Source organism: Callospermophilus lateralis, chromosome X (genome assembly GCF_048772815.1).
Source record: "Callospermophilus lateralis isolate mCalLat2 chromosome X, mCalLat2.hap1, whole genome shotgun sequence".
NCBI classification, from domain to species: Eukaryota; Metazoa; Chordata; class Mammalia; order Rodentia; family Sciuridae; genus Callospermophilus; species Callospermophilus lateralis.
In genome coordinates this window covers 125,197,175-125,218,631 of record NC_135325.1, presented here as the reverse complement: position 1 = coordinate 125,218,631, position 21,457 = coordinate 125,197,175, and the positions used below count along the sequence as shown (strand labels likewise).

At 49.3% G+C, this 21,457-nt stretch overlaps 2 protein-coding genes across 8 annotated transcripts in view; one reads left to right on the top strand and one right to left on the bottom strand.

Annotated features, from left to right (window-relative positions):
* Positions 1–309: 309 nt before the first annotated feature.
* On the top strand, positions 310–11,036 carry Ccnq (cyclin Q). 2 transcript variants are annotated; one of them, XM_077106693.1, is made up of 5 exons: positions 310–516; positions 3,036–3,219; positions 4,796–4,928; positions 6,726–6,953; positions 10,567–11,036. In XM_077106693.1, the coding sequence occupies exons 1-5, from the start codon at positions 399–401 to the stop codon at positions 10,594–10,596; spliced, it is 693 nt and encodes a 230-aa protein (XP_076962808.1). In that variant the 5' UTR covers positions 310–398; the 3' UTR covers positions 10,597–11,036. The 2 variants fall into 2 exon arrangements, with proteins under 2 accessions (XP_076962808.1, XP_076962807.1); XM_077106692.1 differs by having other exon boundaries at positions 10,507–11,036.
* Positions 11,037–16,159: 5,123 nt separating this feature from the next.
* The window catches only part of Atp2b3 (ATPase plasma membrane Ca2+ transporting 3), a 69,816-nt gene continuing 64,518 nt past the window's right edge, over positions 16,160–21,457 (bottom strand). For 4 of the 6 annotated variants that reach the window (XM_077106691.1, XM_077106683.1, XM_077106685.1 and 1 more), the window contains one exon: positions 16,160–19,502. In XM_077106691.1, coding sequence (XP_076962806.1) covers positions 19,182–19,502 — 321 coding nt within the window. In that variant the 3' untranslated portion in view covers positions 16,160–19,181. The remainder of the gene's footprint in view (positions 19,503–21,457) is intronic. The other 2 variants (XM_077106686.1, XM_077106688.1) reach the window with 1 other exon arrangement.

Genomic DNA, 21,457 nt, shown 5'->3' with positions numbered 1-21,457 from the left:
CGGTTGCCGCTCCCTGGGACAGAACTTGTGTCTCCCACAGGCAAAGCATGACTTTCCCAAGGGCGTGACTTGGACGCCTAAATCCGGCAAGTGGAGTGTGGAGGGGGTGTGTCTCCAGGGGGCGGGGCGTGCGCCTCCCCCGACTGGTTGTACGGTGTCCGGAAGTGAGCAGGCGCGCAAGGAGGCCTCCAGGAGGTGTCGACCTCTGCGCCTGCGCTTGCGCTTGCGCACTTATCTGAATCGCCTTCCTTTGCGCAGCCGCGCTCACCTGAGGAGGCGTGCCGGGGCGGGGCCTACGGGGCGGGGCGGCCGCGCCCGCCGCGAGGACCCCCCCGGAGCCGGCCTCGGCGCGCCGGGGGCGCTTCTCCTTCCTCTGGGGGGTCGTGGGGCGGGGCCTCATGGAAACCGTTCGCCCCGAGAGCTGCGAAGGAGGGGCTGTGGCGCCTGGGGCCCAGGGGCGGCCGGCGCCGGAGGCAAGGGTGCACTTCCGAGTAACGAGATTCATCATGGAGGCAGGTAACCGCCGCCAGGGAAAGGGCAGTTCCTGCATGGACGGGGCATGGAAACCGGGTTTCGCGGAGCTGTACAATCACAGCGCCCAGCCTGCAGGCCATTGCTTCGCAGAGAAAGCGCGGCTGGGCCAAGGGAAGAGGCCAGGCCTTGCCAGCGTGACCTGCCTTAGCGGACGCTGGGAGGTCTGCTCAGGACTGAGGGCCTCTGCCTTTCCGGTCTGCCATGTGTACCAGGCATTGAGATGCGAGGGAGGCGCTGCTATCCCCCTTGCACAGAAGAGCGCGCAGGCCCAAAGAGCGGATGTGGTTAGGGACTGGACTCCGGCTAGGCGGGGCCCGAGTCTGAGAGCCCGCTACTCTGTAGTGTCCGGCACGCCTTCTGCCACGCCTTCCTCCACGCCTTCCGCCACGCCTATCCCTGCATGCTAGAAGATTGGCACTTGGTCTCTAGGAGCCTTTTGCAGCATGCTTTTGGGCATCCACGATGCAGCTAGAGTTCTGAGTCTTGGCTAAATCTACCATAGTGCTGGGCAGCCAGCTTCCAGAGTGATGCAGCTAAGCCACAGGGATTTCTATAGAAACACTTTTTCTCTTTCAGTAGTATCTTGTTAAGCTGGCTAACAATTATTTCCTTGACACTATGTGCACTTCTTGGAGCACAGGCTTGGGCACGTGTGCTTTCAAGTCAAGGTGGTCCAGACGGTCTGAGGAAATAGCCTAAGACCTGCTAATCACAGTGATTTGTAAATTTACAAGAGTTGTAGAGTTTATTAAGGAAGCATGTGTTGCCCCCCTCCATCTGGCTACCTTCCATCTGCTCAGTCAGGCTAGAACACTGCCTTATCTCGCATTTTCTGAAATGAGATCCCATGTAGGAATTATCTGATTTTTAGACCTTAACATACTCTTTAGGCGTTTTCGAAGGGCTGCTTTATAAGCATCGTATACCATTGCCCTTTGTAGAAGCTACATACTGGTTCCCTGAAGATGTCCCTGTCCTAATCTCTGGGACATGTGAATGTCATATAGCAAAAGGGACTTCACAGATGCAAATAAGGACCTTAAGATGGGGAGATTATCCTAGATTATTGGGGGTGGGCCTATTTTCACCACATCTGTCCATACAAAAGAGAAGCAGTGGGGGTCACAGAGGAGAAGGCCATATAGCAACCAAAGCAGTGTTAGAAGATGCTGTGTCACTAGCTTTAAATATGAGGAAGGGGCCAGGAGCCAAGGAATGTGGGAGGCCCCTAAAGCTAGAAAAGGCAAGGAAACAGATTATTTCCTGTATCTTCTAGAAGGAACCAAACCTGATGACACCTTGACTTGCCCCCTAAGTCTCATTTTTAACTCTGATCTCCAGGATAGGGAGAGCATAAATGTTTTCTCAGCCACTGAAATTAGTGGTTATTTGTTACAGTATCCTTAGACAGTATCTGCCTTCTTAGATAGAGAATGCTGAGAGCAGTCTGATTATTTACTGGTTGCTTTCCACCGTCATCTATTAATTTTCTCTTGTTAATCTAGTCATTGCAAATTGGTTTTGGGACCCAGCACATTAATTCCCTTTGGAACTGTTTAGAGGGTGAGAGGGGAGAGGCTAAGCCCTGACCCCTCCACTCCACTCCATCTGTGATTTTTTTTAATATTTATTTTTTAGGTGTAGATGGACACAACACAATGCCTTTATTTTTATGTGGTGCTGAGGATCGAACCTGGGTCCCGCCCGTGCTAGGCGAGCGCTCTACCGCTAAGCCACAATCCCAGTCCCTTCACCTGTGATTTTTGAGTTCTGCTCACTTCTCAGTGAGTTGGACTCCTTCTCTGGTGCATGTCCATGGCCATAAATGTTGCTTTTTCTCTTCTCTGCCTGTGGTTGCTCTGATCAGTCACTCAGCTTGCTTTTCTGACCATATCTGTGGACTAGGAAACCAGTGGTGAGAGTAATGTTTAACTATAACACTGGAACGTCTAGCATTTTCTGATGCCCCCCCCACCCCCCCCCCCCCGGCTTTTACCTCCTGTCTTCCTAACAGGATTTTTGTTAGGTGGGTTGTGGGGTGAGTAACCTCCAGCTCAGTGCCTGCTTGGGTGAAAACAGACACATAACAGTCCTTGGTCCTTTCCAAGCTTCTGTGCAGAAACCCATATGCCAGTTGGTAACTGAGCAATAGTCAGAACCTTGCTTATTGGGTTGGTCCTACCCACACTATTGGTTTGCAGACCATAGTGTGGGGAGGACCTGGGGCCTTGTCAGAAGTGCACAGTCTCAGAGCCCCAGTCTTCCTGAAGGGGCATCTGCATTGCAGTCTCATCCCCAGCATCTTTGCTAACCTTCTGGAGTCTGGGAATTCTGGGTACCCAGCAAGAGACTGAGCAGCAAGGAGTGGCAAGGCTAATCGTTCTTGATCTTCTCTGCTTAGGGTGTGCACCCTTAGGGCCTATTCAAGCAGCTCCCTCACTTGAGCAGAGTGTGAATGAGCATTGGACTGAAGGATTCTCCTGCCTGCTTTCTCTCTGTAGGTGTCAAGCTAGGGATGCAGTCCATTCCCATTGCCACTGCTTGTACCATATACCATAAGTTCTTCTGCGAGATCAACCTGGATGCCTATGACCCTTATCTGGTTGCCATGTCTTCCATTTATTTGGCTGGCAAAGTGGAGGAGCAACACCTGCGTACTCGGGACATCATCAACGTGTCCAACAGGTACGGTGTCCTGGTTGAGATGTTTAGGAGGGCCTCCTGCTGTTCACCTGGCAGGGGCAGAAAATGCTTTCTTGGGCCTGCTGCCCAGATACCAGCTTTCAGGCTCAGAAGGAAGCAATTAAATGGCTTGACCCAGTGTCTGAAGCACTAGCTGCAAAGGCAGGAAGGAGCCTGGGGTCAGGAGCCCAGGGGCCTCTGGGAGGAAAGCTTGGCCACATTATGGGAAGCCTCAAAAGATAACCAGGGTGGAGGTAGGTTGAGCAGAAGGAGCTTGGAGAAGAATGTCAGAGAAGAGTTATCTGTTGTCCTGGACAGGACAGAGGGAGATGGCTGAGGGCAGAAGAGCATGGAAGAGAACCTTCCTGGTTGGATTGTGGGGCCCAGTAGGCCTGAGTGGCCTGGAGGGGGGGGATTATGGACCCAGCAGGGCAGTCATCATATTTAGGATATTTAGGTGGTGTAAGAACCTGAGTCCCAGTTGCCCAGGGGTCATGGGGGAGGTGGGTTGCACAGCTGGGCCAAGCAGTTGTATTGCTGCTGGGAAGGACACAGGGGCCTATCCATTTAGGCTGCACCAAGGCCCCAGGGGGCTGGGTGGCCAGGAGACAGACATGAAATTTATGGAAAGTTACTGACTAGCTGTGCGTCATGGGCCTTTCCAGGAACTGTAATTAATTAGGAAGAAAACTATTTTGTTCTTTTTTTAATAGACAGGTAACGGAAAAAGCACTCCCCACCCCCTAAGCCTGACAGGTTCACGCTGTACAGGGAGAGACTAAGATAAAAACAGGCACGGAGTGAGAGAGTGCGGCTGGAGTCCACCCATAATTGCATGGCCCCCAGCAGGGAGGAGCAGTAGAAGGGGAAATTGTGTGGAGCCCTAATTAGATGTGGGCACAGGGGGCCCAGGGTTCTGCGGGGATCATGGAAAACGAGTGAGCAGTGAGGAAGGATGAGTCACTGGCAGAGAGTTCTGAGCATTTGAGTGTGAACTCTGTTCACATACACTTGGGGATCTTGCGTAGGTGGAAGCGTTGTGGACATACAGGGTGTAAATAAGGACAGAAAGATCTGGAAGAAAGGAAAAATAATCCAAGAAATATAAAAGTGAAATATGTTGCCTTTCAGAATACATGTTTCCTAGGCTGTTTATATGCATTCCTTGGGCTCTAAGAGCAAGCCTTGGGTGCTGTACCTTAGGTGAGGAAGAGTCTCCCCAACGCTATACTACCCAAGACTAGGCATGCTAAAGCTTCTGCTTCCTTTGGAGTTGTTGCACAAACCCAGTCTTAGCTCTTGATAATCTTGCTGAATGATGGTGGATGGCCCATTGGACTAAAACTCGGAGCCAGCTTCTTTCCTCAATGCCTACAGTTGCCATTGTGTACACTAGATGTGTAAATGAGGAGTCATTTTATAAAAACAGAAATAAAGTGACCCCATGTTAATATACTGGAAGAAACTGTAGGTTATGCTTGGACATCATATGACTTCAGTGCTTGGAACACTGGAAGCTGCCCCATTGCTTGGGAAACATGTCTCTTGCCACTGTAAGCATTGCAATTCCTCCACACAGGTACTTTAACCCAAGCAGTGAGCCCTTGGAGCTGGACTCCCGCTTCTGGGAGCTCCGAGACAGTATTGTGCAGTGTGAGCTCCTCATGCTGAGAGTTTTGCGCTTCCAGGTCTCCTTCCAGCATCCACACAAGGTACGTGCATGCTGGGGAAACTGACAACTATTTCTAGAGACTGTGAGGACTTTGTTCCATTGCCTGAAAGCATGTTTCTTCTAATGTCCGAGGGTATAGCAAGCGAAGAGCAGAAAGGAACCAGAGCTTCTGATTCTACACGCAGCAGTGGCTCAGCCAGCCTCCCTTACCCCAATCCTGGAATCTTCTGGGGCAGGTCTTATCTCAGCTGCCCCCTTTGTGCTTGCTCATCTGTTCTCACAGGCTGGAACTTGTGTGGCTCTTGGAAACCATGTTGCAGTGCCCACTACCCATCTAGGTGGAGTGCTCACTGAGCCTCTGAGAAGGGCTGGTTTTATAACCTGTCAAAGTCCCTTTTCCTGTGAGTTACTATTAGCATCCAGCTCAGCTGTGCTTAGAAATCCATGAGGAAAGCCAAGTTGCTGAGTCTTGGTGATACCCTTTTAACTTCTAGGGGCAACAGAAGTCTAACAGAAGACCATTACAAACAACAGCACAGGGGAAGGCCCACTCTTAGGAGCACTTGGATGTGCCATTGTGGTACGTCAATTCTCTGTGCAGGCTGCTGGAAGGATAGCCTGCAGAGAGTGTGGCTTAGGGCTCTATACTAAGACTTCTCTTCATTTTAAATGGGATTTTTATTGATGTAATTATGGATTCCCATGCAGTTGTATGGAATAATCTAGAGCAATCCCATGTGATCTTTGCCTAGTCACTCCAGTGGGACCCCTTCAGTGTCACAGCCAGGATGTTGATACTGATACAGTCTACTGGTTTTGTGAATATTTAGTTCTGTATTATTTTATCACATGACCATTACAGTCCAAAACAACTCCATCCACACAAGGATCCTTTGGTGCCCTTTTAAAATCTCATGCTACCCTTTCACTCCCCTCCCTTGCCCTGGAAACCTATGGTCTTGGATTTTTACACAGTAGTTTTTTGTCATCAGAATACCTGATCAGCATCCCAGGGGAGGGTGAGAACTGTGCTGGCAGCTGTGGGGTGGGGTTGTCAAGGTGATAAGACTTGGAAACAGTGTTCTGGCCTGTGGCCCCTTCCTCTTCCTCTAGGCAGATGAGAATCTCGGTAATATAGGTCACCCCTCCAGGATGTGTCTGGGTCATATGTGTGCTCAAGCTTAAGTGCTTGCCATGATCTTTATGCGTTGCATGGGGTTTAGGCTGACCTCCCAACTGGGAGGTCATGGAGACATGGGAGTTGAGGCCAACACTACTTTATGGTCTTGACACAAACTGGAGAAATGCAGTCTCTAGTCTCTAATCCTCCTGAGAGGCTGGGCACATAAAGTGCAGACTAGTCCTCTAGTCTGCAGGTAAAGGCACTGCTTGCTGGAGCACTGGGTCCCAGATGATTTCTCATGGTGGATTGAGCAGGGTCCTGGGATCGAGGGTGTTGCTGTGGGGATGGCATTCAAGAATGGCCTGAATAGGTTCCCCCAGAGCTATGTCTGGAGAATGAGAGTGGCCAGGCATGTGGAGACAGGGGTGGGGGTGAGATGGTTCTAGAGCATGCCCATTCCAGCATGGTGGGAGGGTGGACTGGGAGATGAGGTCAGAGAGGGAAGCAGTTCTTGGTGACCAGCAGAAGGCTTTGGGGCTTTTCCTAAATGACATGATGTCATTGGAAAGTTTAAGCAGTGAGGTGGAATGATTTGGAATGATTATGACTACTTATGGAGAGAGGGTGAAGGGACCACAGTACAGCGATGAAGAGTTGGGTTATGGGGGGGCCAAAGCCCTAAAGGCAGACTGGCTGATGTCTGTGTCTTTACAGTACTTGCTCCACTACCTGATTTCCCTCAAGAACTGGCTGAATCGTTACAGCTGGCAACGGACCCCCATCTCCGTCACGGCCTGGGCCCTGCTGCGTGACAGCTACCACGGGGGACTATGTCTGCGGTTCCGGGCTCAGCACCTAGCTGTGGCAGTGCTCTACCTGGCTCTGCAGGTCTATGGAGTCGAGGTACCTGCTGAGTCTGAGGCTGAGAAGCCATGGTGGCAGGTGAGGTAGCCACTCAGTGTGTTGAATTGTGCCCCCTTTTCAGAAGTCCTTCTAACTGGGCATTCACCCATTTTCTTTCTGTTAATTGTCCTTGATGAAAGACATGGGCCACTTGGATTTTTTTTTTTTTTTTGATACTGGGGATTGAACTCAGGGGCACTTGACCCCTGAGCCACATCCCCAGTCCTATTTTGTATTTTTATTTAGAGACAGGGTCTCACTGAGTTGCTTAGTGCCTCGCTGTTGCTGAGGCTGGCTTTGAACCCACGATCCTCCTGCCTCAGCCTCCTGAGCTGCTGGGATTACAGGCATGTGCTGCTGTGCCCGGCCACTTGGTAATATTGAAGCTTAAAAATACCCTGTTATAATCATCTTCTCTTTGGCACTCTTGCCATTTGGTGACAGATCATTTGAATGAACATGGCCTTAGTTGCAGTCTTGGGCCAGACACACCCTTAAGATCATGTTGGGGTAAGAGCACCTGTGTGGACAGAAGTACTGCTTCACGTGTGGTCTTCTCGGGGAGTTTCACATAACAAGGATATAGTGGCCTTGCTCCGTTGGAATCAGATGGCAGCAGATGGGGCTACCACTTCCTGGCCCTGCTCTCTGAGGACATCTGGTGGGCATGGTCATCCTGTCCCTTGACTGCTGGATCTGCAGTGCCCTCCCTTGCTTCCCATTGTGCTGGCCCTCCTCCATTTTGCTTTCTTTCTACTCTGTCTTCACTAGTTATAAACTTCACTTGATGTACCAGCACCACCTCCATATCTCATGCTCAACCCTGCCAAGAGGAGTACCGGCTGCCCTGGCCCAGCACAGCCAGGAAGTGGTCCTATCACAAGGCTGTTTTCTGGGCATTGTACTCACCCAGTAATTGCTCAGCCTGGAAAGAAGTTGCCATTTTTGGGATGGCAGACACATGTTCACCCAGCTCTTCTTAAAAGTCTGTCACACTTGACTTCACCTTTTCTGGATGGCTCAGAGCTGCATACACCAGGAGCTTCCAGAATCCACACCACTTTGGGCTGGTGAAGTGTGAGTTGCCTTGGGATGAGCTGCTCCCGGTGAGGCCCCGGCTGCATGGGTGCATGGAAGCTCACGTCTGATATTTGAAACACTTTTTCTCCTCATGTGCTCTTAGCTGCAACTTTTTTCCATGATTGCTTCTGTTACTTGTTGGCCATGGGTTCAGCATAAGAGCCTTCCCTATGGGAAGCCAGCCTGTACTGTGTGTGCCAAGGCTATGTGCCAACAAGATGAGTGGGGATGGCAGTAGGCTCAGAAATGCCTCAGGCTATCACACAATGTTGCTGAAAGTTCCATAGCCAGAGCCACACCCAGGCCATCCATGCTTAGGAAGTTGATGTCTCCCACAGGTGGAGTCAAGCCACTAGGTCTTCTTGGTTCCAGAGGCCAATAGTGTCTCACCACTGGACTTGGAGATGTGATCAGATGCTCTAGGGTTTGTCACCTACCCTTGACTGTTTTCTTAATTTGTGGTGACAAACACATAAGATAAAATGTACTATCTTCACTTTTTTTTTTGAGGGGGTGGTGTACTAGGGATTGAACCCAGGGGCATGCTGCCACTGAACTATATTCCTAGTCCTTTTTATTTTTATTTTGAGACAGGGTCTGTCCGAGTTGCTGAGGCCATCCTGGAACTTGCCATCCTCCTGCCTCAGCCTCCTGATTCTCTGGGATTACAGGCATGCTCCACCATGCCCAGCCCTTTGTCATTTTTAAATGCAGTTCAGTGATATTAATCACATTAACATAGCTGTGAAACTGTCACCACTAACCACCTCCAGAACTCTTTGATGCAAAAGGGAAAACCTGTCGCCGTTAAACAGTAACTCCTCGTTCCTTCTCTCCAGCCCCTGGCACACATCATTCTACTGTCTTTAGATTTGACTGCTCTAGGGATCTCCTATGTATGGAATCGTACAATATTTGTACGATTGGCTCATTTCACTGAGTATCATCAGGTCCTCAAAGATCATCCATGTTGAAGTATGTGTCAGGTTGGATAATATTACATTGTAGGGATGGACCACATTGTATTTATCCATTCATCTACTGATGCACACTTGAGTAGCTTTCACATTTTGGCCTTGGATACTTTTTAATAGTCATCTATCAGGAGTGCATGGGTAGCAGAACCTAACAAGCAAGCCTGTATTTCTCAATATGGAACCCAGGATGGCAGCTGTGCTTCCTAAGCCAGGCCCTGGAACATTTCCAGGTCACTGTCTCCCATCTGAGGTTGTAGGCCCTAGGATATGGAGGGGCCTACCTTTGGGGATTTTTAAAAGTGTGGACTCAGGTCCAGTTTTTGCCTTGATTCAGCCTAAGGCCTTGACCTTCTTAGTATCTTGGTTCCCCAGTGCAGGATGACTGTGGCATCCTACCAGGTTGCTTTGCTTTTTAACTTCCCTTGCAGTCAGGGATCCCTCAGAGCACCCTCAGGCTTGATTTGCTGGGAGAGTATGCACTGAGTACTGTCACCCAGGAAGCTCACTTGGTCCCTTGTGTTTAGGATTTTTACTGGGGTTGGTCTTGGAGGAACCCTTGTGGCTGACCTGGGTGGTTCAGGCACCAGCCACCCCAAAGTCCATCTAGTTCCATGTGGCCCAAGGCCCCCACCTGCATCAAGGCATCAGCATAGATTACCTGGCTTGGGCCCTAAAACCCAGGTGAACCAGACATGCTCATCAGGCAGGATGTTCAAGGGCCTTAGAGGTCATCCTCTAGGAGCTAGGCAGGACCCAGACTCAACTTTGGGAGGTTCAGGCTTTGGGCTTGTAAGTTTGTTCTATACTGTATCTCCCCCTTAGTTTTGGCCCCTTAAAGATTATCCTCAGTCTTGGGAGCACTCCTGTGCATTCAATCTGGATGTCTGTTCTAGTTGTTCCTTAGGCTGGGGGTAGGGTCCAAGTTACTTAGTCTACCTGTTTTTGGAAATAAGAATTCTACCCTTTCCTCTTGCCAACATCCTTGGAGACCCTTGATTTAAGAAAGACCCAGATAGGAGGGAGGAGCCTATGCTCTGGGCCCAGTTCTGTCTCCACCCTTGTGGGTGATCTCAGCCAAGTCCTTTATCATGCCTAGGTTAAATGATCTATAAGGCCTCTTCCATCTGGAATGTTCTTTGCTTTGTATAGTCTTTGATCAGCCTCAGTAGGCTGGAGCTTAACTGGTTGACAGGAGAGTCACCATGGTCTGTTTTTTTCCTTTTTTGTTTGGTTTTGGTATTGAGGACTGAACCCAGGGATGCACTATCACTGAACTTCATCTTGAGCCCTTTTATTTATTTATTTTTAAACTTTTAAACAGAGTCTTGCTAAGTTGCCCAAGCTGTAATCTTGCTTCAGCCCATGGCGGCACTAGGAGAGCATGCGCTACTGTGCCTGGCAAGCCACCATCGTCTGGATAGCCAAGTCCCCATGTCCCCTGCCCTGACCGGGAAATGCCCTTCTGTGATAGTGGATGGTGCCTTGCTTAACACAGAGGGAGTCTAATTGGAGCCTGTTTTCCTTCTCCTTTCTAGGTGTTTAGTGACGACCTTACCAAGCCAATCATTGATAATATTGTGTCTGATCTCATTCAGATTTATACCATGGACACAGAGATCCCCTAAGGCCCTGGCCCAGGCCTGCCCAAAGAGAAGCCCAGGATGGTCGGCTGCCTGGGGACGGTGCCACCACGTCGCTGTGACGGCCGGTCCCCAGAGGACCAGCTGGGAGGACTGGTTGTGCTGCTGGAGATGGGCTGGTGAAGGCGATGACATGCTGCCGCTCTGACTGTCCCCAGCAGCCGCGGTCCAGATGATGCTGGGAAGTGCACCTCCAGCGGGCAGGCTGGGAGTGCACAATGTGCTGCTGCCCTGGGGTGGCTGCAGCTGCTTTTGTCCTTTGAGAGGACTCTTAACTGCAGTTGAGATGTGATATCACTGGCAGGAAAGTTGAAGAACAGATGAGACTGTACCCTATGGATTTTGTAAAGCCAGATTTATAGAAAGTATGAATGTGCAACATAGATGGAATTTTATTTTGTGTAATAAAAGATGATGCAAATCAACAGAGACCCTGTCTTTGCTCTGCACCTGTGCTGTCCTCAGGGGCTCATGGGGGTTGGCAGAAATTTGATTTTCCCTTGACATGCTCCCCAGATAGAGTGCCCCTTGTGCTCCAGGGTGCACTGGAACCCTGCAGCCTGGGAGTTGGCCCATTCGGGCTGAGAGCACAGCCCATCTTTGGGGAGGGTCACTGGTATTCAGGAAAACCAGACGTGATCCCAGTGTAGCGGGAAGTCCTAAGGTAATGTTTATGTTGAGACAGCCAGTCTAGAAGGGGAATCTGAAGAGATGCCAAAGCGTTGCACCCCTGTGACTCCCCACTCAAGTCCTTTCTTCAGAAAGTCTAGCTTTTGGATTTGTGAGCAACCCGCCCGGCACTTGCTCCCTCAGTCCCCCATTGGGCTCGATGCATGTTGAGCACATGGTGGCTGCTTCCCCACATTTGCCAAGTTGTTACCATAGGGGAGTAGGATCTGGTACCTACAGGCCTCTGAGCCCTGGGAATGCCTGGAGTCATACATGGGGCTCCAGGTGAGAGCTTCCTGTTAGCTGGGCTGTACTCATCCCTGGTGGGAGGCAAAGGGAATGGTTGCATAGTAGTGGTAGGTCAGCCAAGGAACTTGCTTAGCTTTACAGAGTAACCATGTTATCTGTCCCCAGGGTGAGGAAGCTGAGCAAATGTCACAGCCCTCCCCAGTGGGCTGACCTGGCATCTGTTTGAGACCAAGTGGTCATGCTACAACGTTTATCGAGCAGCTGCTGTGTACCATCTCAGCTAAGAAAGCAGGCAAAACTCCTTGCCCATCTTTTAGTGTAGAAGAGGAAATTGCTAAGGAACAACTCTCCTGAGTGCTTTGGGGCACAGTGTAGTTGCTCACCACGCAGGCTTTTGAGGCAATCTTTCTGGATTCTTCCAGATACAAATGTAACCTCTGTCACCAAGCCTTGTGCTGAGAGAGCCTCAAAAGGCATGTGTGAGAGGGTGAGGCCTCTAACTTTCCTTCTTGGTGTGCTAACAATGATGAGCCTGACAGGAGTCCTGTACTTTTGTCAGAATGGAAGAAGATCCATCTGCCACCAATTTAGAGATGTACCATTGACCTGTTTGGGAGGCACAGGCAGCTTTTCAGGTGAGCCAGAAAAGGGGAAAGGAGGTGTGCACACTGAAACCCACTGCCTCTGCTGGCTGCCCAGGACTCTGGCCAGGTGTCCTGGACAGTGACCTCCAAAGTTGCATCCTCATCCCCATCTCTCCTCTTCTCATTGCACCCTGGCTTCTTAAGATGCTGGGCTCTTTGCAGTTGGCTTCCTTTGTTGCCCCTGCCCTTTGCCTTCATGTATTTTTTGTTTTTCCTTAGACTTTAGACTTGGATGAGAGGTTGCTCCAGACAGGTCTGGTGGTACTTCCTCTGGGCTCTGCTGTCCCTAGAATACCCTTTTCCCACTGTGTAATTTCTGCGTCTGTCCAGTGTGACTGGAGCCCCTGGAAGGTAGCGGCAGTAGCCTAGACCCAGGGCTCAGGGCAGGGGTTCTGAGCGCTGAGGGGAGGAGGACAGCCCAGGTGGCAAACCTTCAAGGATAGACCAGGGCTCCAGACTGTCCTTTCTGCCTTCTATTTGCCAAGCACCTTGCCTGTCCATTGATGGTGCACTGCCCTTGGCCAATGCTTATTGCTGACTTAAATGGGCCTCACAGACACATCAAAAGTATAGGCCCAGGCTGCCTTGATGGAGTCAAAAACTTGAGGGGACCCCAAGGAATTAAAAGCCTCTCCGAAGGTCTAGCCCTCCCCTGTGGACTGAGAGGGCTGGATGATGGGGCATATCCAGACCCCCTAGAAAGCTCTCTCTACTTCTGTTCCAGTCTTTCTCCCCTCTTCTCAGTCCTTCCCCAGGGCATATCATGAGGAAGCTGATAGTTGAATTAAGCTCCTCGGAAGATTGGGGAGCATCCTCCCACCCCCAGCTGAGAGTACCACACTGCACCAGGAGTGCTCAGCCTCAAAATACTTCATATTTTCTTTCATAGTAATTGAGTATTAGCAAGTTCCTCTCTCTCTGTGGAACTCACTGAATTGTGTCCCTCAAAAAACCTGTCCATGTCCCACACCTGAAATTCCCAGTTTCCATTCTGTAAATTGAGGCTGTAGCAAATAACTGTTTCCTATTGTATTTGCTTGTTCCACCTATTGCTGGATGTGGCAGTGGACATCTGTAATCCCAGCAGCTTGGGAGGCTAAGGCAGGAGGATCTCAAGTTCAAGATCAGCCTTAGAAATTTAACAAGACCCTAAGTAACTTAGTAAGACCCTGTGTCAAAATTTTAAAAAAGAAGCCAGGCATGGTTTTGCACACCTGTAATCCTAGCAATTTGGGAGGCTGGGGCAGGAAGATCACAAGTTCAAGTCTGGCCTCAGCACCTTAGTGAGACCCTGTCTCAAAAAATGCAACGGGCTGGGGTGTAGCTCAGTGGTAGAATGCCCCTGGGTTCAATCCCCAGTATAGAAAGAAAGAAGAAGGAAGGAAGGGAAAAGGAAGGAAAGAAAGAAAATGCCTTTCCATAGCTTGTGTGCCCATTATACTGCTCTGGGGACATGCTGGCCTTGATTGGTGCTACTGGTCACATCAGCTTAGTGCTTGTCACTTTACCTGTCTGTTTTTCCTGAAATGATATTCAGCTAGTGTCTGTCAGTGCTGGTGGGACAGTGTGGTTCAGGCCTTTTTCTTTCTTTCTTTCTTCCTTTTTTTTTTTTTTGAGACAGGGTTTTGCTAAGTTGCCCAGGCTAGCCTCCAATTTGCTATCTTCCTGTCTTGGCCTCCCTAGTGGCTGGGTTTACAGGCATGCACTACCATGCCCAGTACATGAGGCCTTTTTCTATGCATGGTAAAATTAAAGTAATTGTTTCCTTATTTTTCCTATTACCAAGGCTTTTGCAAATAATAATAATAATAATAATAATAATAATAATAATATTAGAGATTAAAGATGCACAGCCTTCTATTTCCTCTATTTTGGGTTTCAAAAGGCCGGCAATGAGAGATTCAGATAAAATATTCTAGAATCTGAAGCTTCTAGGAGTTTTCTTTTTGCAGAGTATATCTTAATTACTGTAAAGTGATCAATGGCTGAGTCTTACTTGACCTATAAATCCAGTGGAAAGGGGAGGAGGGCAACCAAGTGTTGGTAGAGACTTGGCCCATCTCTTCCTTCCTGGCTATGACTCACTGAATTGTGTCCCTCAAAAAACCTGTCCATGTCCCACACCTGAAATTCACGAATCTGACCTTATTTAGAAATAGGGTCTTTGCATATGTAATGAAATTAAGATGAGGTCATTAGGGTGGGCACTAATCCAAGGACTGATATCCTTAGAAGAGATAAGTCCACATGAAGACACAGGCAGAGGTTGGAATGATGCCTCTACCAGCCAAGGAACACCAAGTATTGCTGGCAATACCAGAAGCTAGGCGAAAGGTCTGGAACAGATTGTCCCTGAGAGCCCTCAGAAGGAGCTTGGCTTTGCCAACACTTTCACCTTGGACATCAGGCCTCTAGAACTGTGACAGGATAAATTTCTGTTTTTTCTTCCTTGCCACCCAGTTTGTAGAAATTGGCTATGGCAGCCCCAAGACACTTCAGGCAGCCCTCCCCCAGACCCTCAGGGCTCCTTTGCAGTAGTGCTTTCTTGCCCCAAGCCATTTGGCTAAGTACTGAGTTTTCCCCACAGAAACCTGTGGGAAAGAGAAGTCAGACACAAATTCCCAATTCTTTGGGGAGGGGCATGTCTGTCCAGATGGTGCCAGCTGTCTTGATATGGAGTTTGGCCAATCTAGACTTTCTTATCTGCATGGTTCAATATGTACTTGCATAGCAATAAAACAAGGGTGTTCTGCTATTTGTCTTTTTGCCTGCTGTAGAAACACAGACTCTGGTGGTTGGAGGGAGCTTGAAAGCCATTTTTTCTCTTTTCTTGGCTGCTGCCCTGCAAAATGTGTCCTCTGGTGCTGCCAAGTCTAAAACGGAGATGTGTGGAGCAGGGAAATAGAAACAGCGAAATAGGATAAGGGAGTCTTAGCACTGTTGCTACAGTGGTGACTTGGAATTGTGGGTCATAGAATTGTCTGCCTGGCTCTTCCTGGCCTAAAGAGAACACTATGAAGCACAGATGTCCATTTTCACGGGTATTCAGAGGGAGTTGAGGAGCACAGGAATGAGGCATGTGGAGTAAATGCATGAGTGAAATGAGGACTTTCCTTTCATGGCTTCTGGGTAAAGAGGAAGTCTATGACTGGAATCCTTGTGCACTGCTGATGGGAATGTAAAATGGCATAGCTGCTGCAAATAGAATGGAAAGCAAGGTCTAGGAGAGTAATGTGTATACCCAGTTCCACAACAGCATTATTTATAATACTCAAAAGCTTGAAGCAACTTAAGTGTTCATCCATGAATGGATAAACAAAATGTGGTCTGTCCATACATTGGACTATTATCTATCCTTGAAAAGGAAGGGAATTCTGACACATGCTTCAACATGGATGACCCTTGAGAACATGATGCTCAGTGAAATGAGCCAGTCACAAAAGGGCAAATATTGTATGATTCTACTTCCACGAGAGGCTTTAGATGAGAGTCTTATAGCCAAATTCATAGACAAACAATAGGACGGTGGGTGCTGGAGGCTGGGGAGGAGGAATTGGGACTTGTCTGATGATGTGAGGGTTTTTGTGTGGGAAGATGAACAGGTGTGGAGATGGATGGTGGATGTTTACACAATATTATGGAAGTGCTCAAAGCCACTGACCTGTGTGCTTAAAAAATGGTTTAAGGGCTGGGGTATGTCTCAGTGGCAGAGCACTCACACAGCATGTATGAGACCCTGGGTTCTATCCCTAGAACTAGAAAAGAAGTCAAGATGGTCAAGCCAGTTGGAAGCTCTAATCCCATAGGTGGACTGGCTGCTTCTTGACAAGGACCCCACACAGAGCTTCCACTCTGGCCCAGTCGCATGAACATATCTCTGCTTCCGCCGAGAGAGAATTCAGCAAATAATAAATCACACATGTTGCCCAGACCAGGATTGTAGGAGCCTTTCATTTTTTTTATACACAGAAATTTTGGTCTATTCTTTAAACTAGGAAAAATTCCACTACAGACATAAAATTATTATGCATCTGTGGTCTTCCTCATTAAGATATTTTTGTTCATCTTTATAACAGGCAGATAAAAATGTAAAACATATTTATTAACTGAACACAGTTGACCAAGCCATTCCATATAATATAATGCTTTAGAAAGAGGGGCTTCCCTCAGCCTGAAGACTGTACAAGAATCAGAGCAAAAGATGCAAGCTCACAGTGCCCCTTTCCTGAACCCCACAGCCCAGCGCAAAGGCAACTGAGGGACCACACAGTCAACATTTACATCAGGCAACTTTACACAGCAGCAGTGAGGGTTTGCTTTTTAATATATAGTGGCCATTTGCTCTACCGATGTGTCTACAACAGAGGATGAAAAGAAGCCCATGAGTGTGGCCATATACAGCTGACCTTCTTCAACCAAAACGCTTCAAATTTTATTTCTTGTTGAAGAACACAAAGACCCTCAACAAATTGAGTTGCCCTTTTTTGTTGTGGTGGTTTGAACAAGGACATCAGGGAACAATTTACAAATGAGTAACATTCTCAATGTGCCCTTTAGAAAAAAGGGATGGCTTTAAGGTATCCGCAGCTGGCATTGGAAAGTGGGATTTGCTCTTCTAACTGAAATTCTTTTGCCCGAGATTTGACTACTCCTGCTCAGGGGTGAAATGGCGTTAATGTGAATGCTGGGGCAGAGCATGTTTTCTTTTGGATTTGCATGGATGCTGGGGAGGTGAGGCAAGGCCACCACTGGGCTTCTAGTACAGGATGGGGGTGTGACAGGCCCAGCTCCCTGGGGAGCTCCATTTATTCTCATTGTACACCCCTTGGCTTCCACCTGTGTCCCAGATGCTGAGCCCTAAGCAATAGGCTTATGTGGGGTCTGTGGTGAGACCCCAGTTACCTCCCTGTGATGGGTGACACCCGTGAGTTCAGAAGGTAAAGGAACCTCATGGGTAAAGTGCTGCCCATTTCACTGGTGTCACTGTGGATGTCCACACTTGGAACCTGGAGGCACAAGGGGGTGTTGGCCTTCCATGGGAAAGGGGCACATCTGTCCTAGACATCAGAAGGCTCTCACTCCTGCCTTCCCTGCATTTTCCTCTTGGGTTATCGCTCTTTAGGGGAATACGAGGCTTGGTGTGCTGGGTGCCTACATTTGCCAGGAGAGACGCTTGGGGAATCCATCTCAGGAACCCCAGGCCCAGCTCTCCTGGCCTGCTGACCAGCCCTGCCTGCCTGGATGGTCCCGAGCCCTGCCTGCCCCTTGTTCAACCACTATGGCCCCAGTTGAATCACTGGCATGATGAGACTGACAGCAACACTGACAAAATGCCATTGCTCCAAGAGGCTTTGCTTCTCTAATGTTGCCAGAAGTGGCAGCGACACAAATCCATGCCTTTGTGGGTTATGTTTATCTTTTGGATGAGAAGACCAGGGTTGGGAGAGTACTCTGACAGGGGGGCACTACCCGTGCTGCAGCAGACACTGAGACACTGAGGCGGGCCGGTGAGTGCTTCCTGGCATTTGCCAAAACACAAAGTGGGAGCCCAGGCAGTGGTGTCAAGGGTGATGGGGTCTGGATGGTTTCCCTCAAGTCAGCTTCTTGGGTTTTTTGTTTGGTTTGGTGCTGGGTCTTGTCATGCTAGGCCAGCGCTCTGTCACTGAGCCATACCTCCAGCCCAGCTTCTTAGGTTTTGATGATCCCTCTTCTTCAGTTGTTTTCTGTTGGACTCTGGTCTTGCATTGGGGGCGATCAGTCTCTGCTCTTCCAGGGCTTCTCCCAAGGACTCTGGGTCCACCCATTGGGTTAGATGGGTCAGGGGCCGTAGAACCCACAGCTCACACACAGTGCTTCATGCTCTTGAAGTAGGAGTTAGACAAAGAAAACCATCAGCCAGAATGAAGGATTTGGAATTGGAATCAAAACCAAAGGAAGCCAAAATAAAAATTCCCCTTCCACCTACTGGAGGGGGGCCATTCTCATCAATACTTTGGTATTTTCCTTTTAAATAAAAAATTCCATTGAAAGGTTTTTCTCCTCTATAGGCAGGGGTCTCAAAGTGCAAATGTTCCAATTGTAAGGCCTCCAGGCCTCGAGCATCCCTCCCCAGACTTCCTCCTTGGGAAATTGGCAGGGCTAGGAAGGAGAAGCAGTAGGGTGGGGGTGGGGTCCTGAGGGGCCAGGAGTTAGGAAAGAAAAGATATTAACTGAGAACATATTCTTGCAGCCTAGTTCCCTGAAAAAAAAACAAACTTGCTACATTCAGTAATGAAATTTCAAAAGGAAAACGCCTAATAAGAGGAATGGAAATATCATGCCAATAGTTCCTTATTCTTTAGATATGCATCTTGTCATATATATGTATATGCATATAGACAAACACATACATATGTATGCACACGCACACACAGGGACTGCAGATGGGTCTTGTGTACTCAGGATGAGTCGCTTTGCAGTTGCAGGTACACTTGCAGGCGGCTCCCTCCGGTGGCCTGTCTGGGCAGTGGCACCCTTCCTGACCCTGCAGAGCGCTGGCCTTTTTTGGTGCGGGTATGTAGATCTGATTGCTTGCTGGTGGGTGCAATGAAGCTCCCAATAAACCAAAACCAGCCCCTGCCCCCACCTCACAGCCAAAATGGCGAACACATGGTGAAATTGTAGTGTTCTTTAAAAAAGGATTGGTAGAAAAAAAGTGGGGAGCACAACTGTTCTTGCTCTCTCCTTTCTCCTTCTTCCCATCTGGGTGAAGAACCTCCCCCCTCCTCCTCCACTTGCCCATCTACTCCCTCCTCCTCTTCTTCCTCTGTCCCAGATGGAAGGCCTGACGGACTGCACCTTACTGGATGGATTTGGCTTCTTACAAGAATATTCTTCAGCCACCTTAGTCGTTTCCCTCTTTGGCAGGTGTGTGGGCTCCCCCCCCCACCCCGTGTGTGTGTGTGTGTGTGTGTGTGTGCGTGAGACTGCATGTGAGTCCAAGTGTGCATGTGCCGAGAGAAGTTCTGGTTAGAGGGATGTCTCCACGCTGTGGAGCGGGCTCCCGGGCCTGGAAGAGATTGCTGAAGAGGTAGCTGACTTGGTGACATGCGTGGCCAGGTAGATGCCGCTGTCTATGGCGTTGTTGTTCTGGTTGGGGGCCGGGGGTGGGGGTGCTCGCAGGCGCTCCTCGTTCTCGTCCACATCTGTGTCATCGATGAGCGGGATGTTGTGGGTGTAGTCATTGATCAGAAACTCGGGCGTTGCCATGAAGTTGTGGATGGAGCTCTTGGATTCCGGTTTCTCCAGGCCTTCATAGAGTGAGCTACGGAAGGCTTTCACCACCCGGATCTGGAGTGGGAGGTGGAGGGAAAGGCAGAGGTGGGAGCAGGGAGGGGGGAAAGGAAAGGAAACAATTAATGGCTGGCTGGTGCTGCCAAGTTCTGCCCACATCAATGGCTAGGGGTCATCGCATGATAAATGTTCATCCATGGGGGGGCTGACGCGGAATGGGGCTGGCATTGTGGAAAGGGCTTGCAGGTCTGGGCCTTGGTCTTAAGTGATCTCCATGCAGGAAACATGGCTGACCTGGGCAGATGTTCTAGAACACTTTGCTCTTGACCTAGGAGCAGGACTAGTTTAGGTGGCTCCTGGGGTCTGTCCAGTCTGAATTTCAATTTGGTAGTAAAGAATGATTTTTAAAAGGGAGACTTCTGGAGAGTGGGCTCTCTACTGTGTCTTACCTGAAAGAATTAAATACTTTCTGATAAGAGAGAGGTCCTAGCCTATGTGCTTTGCTGGCCTTTCTGGAATGGTTCTCCCTCATAAGCTTCCCTCACCTCCATCACCGTGGCTCCTGTGGCTGCAGCCAAGACCCACCATGCCCAGTCACATCTGGTCACCGCAATCCCTGCTGCTAAGTCCAGCAGCCACTTCTGTATCTTAATCTTAATTGATCCCTCAGGGACACTCAACACAGCTGACCTCCTGTTTGTTTCTGGAAACTTCCCCGACACTGTTCTTGTTGACCTTCTTTTACCTTACCAGCTGTTCTGGCCCCACATCCTCTACTGCTCCCTTTTCTGTCCTAGGGTTCCCCAGAGCTTTGGCCTCTCCCTGCTCCTCTGTCCATATCTCCCCACCCTGGCCACAGAGCTGGGGCCCATCTGACTAGAACCAGGGACTGTGGCATAGGCCCCTCATCAGAGCTCCAGGCCTGAGAGCCTGTCAGTCCCCAATCTGGGGCCAAGAGTGAAAATGGCCACACTTTTGATTTGCAATACATCACCTGCCCCTGTCCAGGCTGCCCCATCTACTACAGAAGTCCTTGTGATCTCCTCACAGCTCCATACAGCAGCTAGATGTATCTGATTGGGTTTGATTGCATGCTTGGGACCACCAGCAGTCCTTTGCAATTTACTGCCACCTTCCCCTCCAACCTCTCTCACACTCCGCCCTCTTCCTCCTCCTCACTCTTCCATGCAGACATCCTTGGACTTTGTCATAGCCAGCCACTGGAGCCCTCAGCCTTCAGCAAAGCTCACGTGTCCTCTAGCCCCTTGCATCTCCTGCAGGACTCTGCTCTGATAATTAATTAGCTTCTCCCTCTTCTGACTTCTCTATGTTTACTTACACATGGATTCAAGTCTCATCAGTTTTAGGAGCCACAGGACCACTGCCTGTCTTTGATCCCTTGCTGTATTCCCAGGCTGGTCTCCCTCCAGCTTCTAGAAGCCAGAAGTTGATAGGTAGGCTTCTGTCAGGTCTTGCACAAGCCAACATAAGCAAAGCCAGTCCAGCCGCCCTTCTATGGGGGCAGTGGAAAGAGTGCTGTCCTGCTAGGTAGGACACTGGGGTCTGCCTGGCCCCAGTTAGCTCCTTCCTATGTGAGGGAGTGGACATATTATGAGTTCTTAATGTCATTTCCAAATTCAAGGTCCTAGAATTTGGTTTTCTTGCTTTAGATAAGGTGTCAGCAAACTACAGTCAGAGGGTTAACCCCAGTGCTCTGCTAGGGTTATAAATAAGTTTTTATTGGCAAGTGGCCATGGGCATTCATCTATGTTCTGTCCACGGCTTCTGTCAAGCTACAAGAGCAGGGTTGTGTAGTTGCAACAGAGACCTGGCTCCAAAAGCTAAATATATTTACTCTCTGAACAGTTGGCCGGTCCCTAGTTTAGACAATGAATCACCCTGACTACAATGAGTCCCTTTCAGCCCCCAGAGTCTGGACCTTGGGGCCTATAGCTCAGCCAGGGCAAGCACAGAGCTCCTAAATCAGTTTAAAGGAGGCAGACCTTGGAGTC

Coding starts and splice junctions, on each gene's coding strand:
- Ccnq (XM_077106692.1), top strand. CDS start 399: ATGGAAACCGTTCGCCCCGAGAGCTGCGAAGGAGGGGCTGTGGCGCCT. Junction 3,220..4,795: donor ATCATCAACGTGTCCAACAG/GTACGGTGTCCT, acceptor TCCTCCACACAG/GTACTTTAACCCAAGCAGTG. Junction 6,954..10,506: donor CTGAGAAGCCATGGTGGCAG/GTGAGGTAGCCA, acceptor TCTCCTTTCTAG/GTGTTTAGTGACGACCTTAC.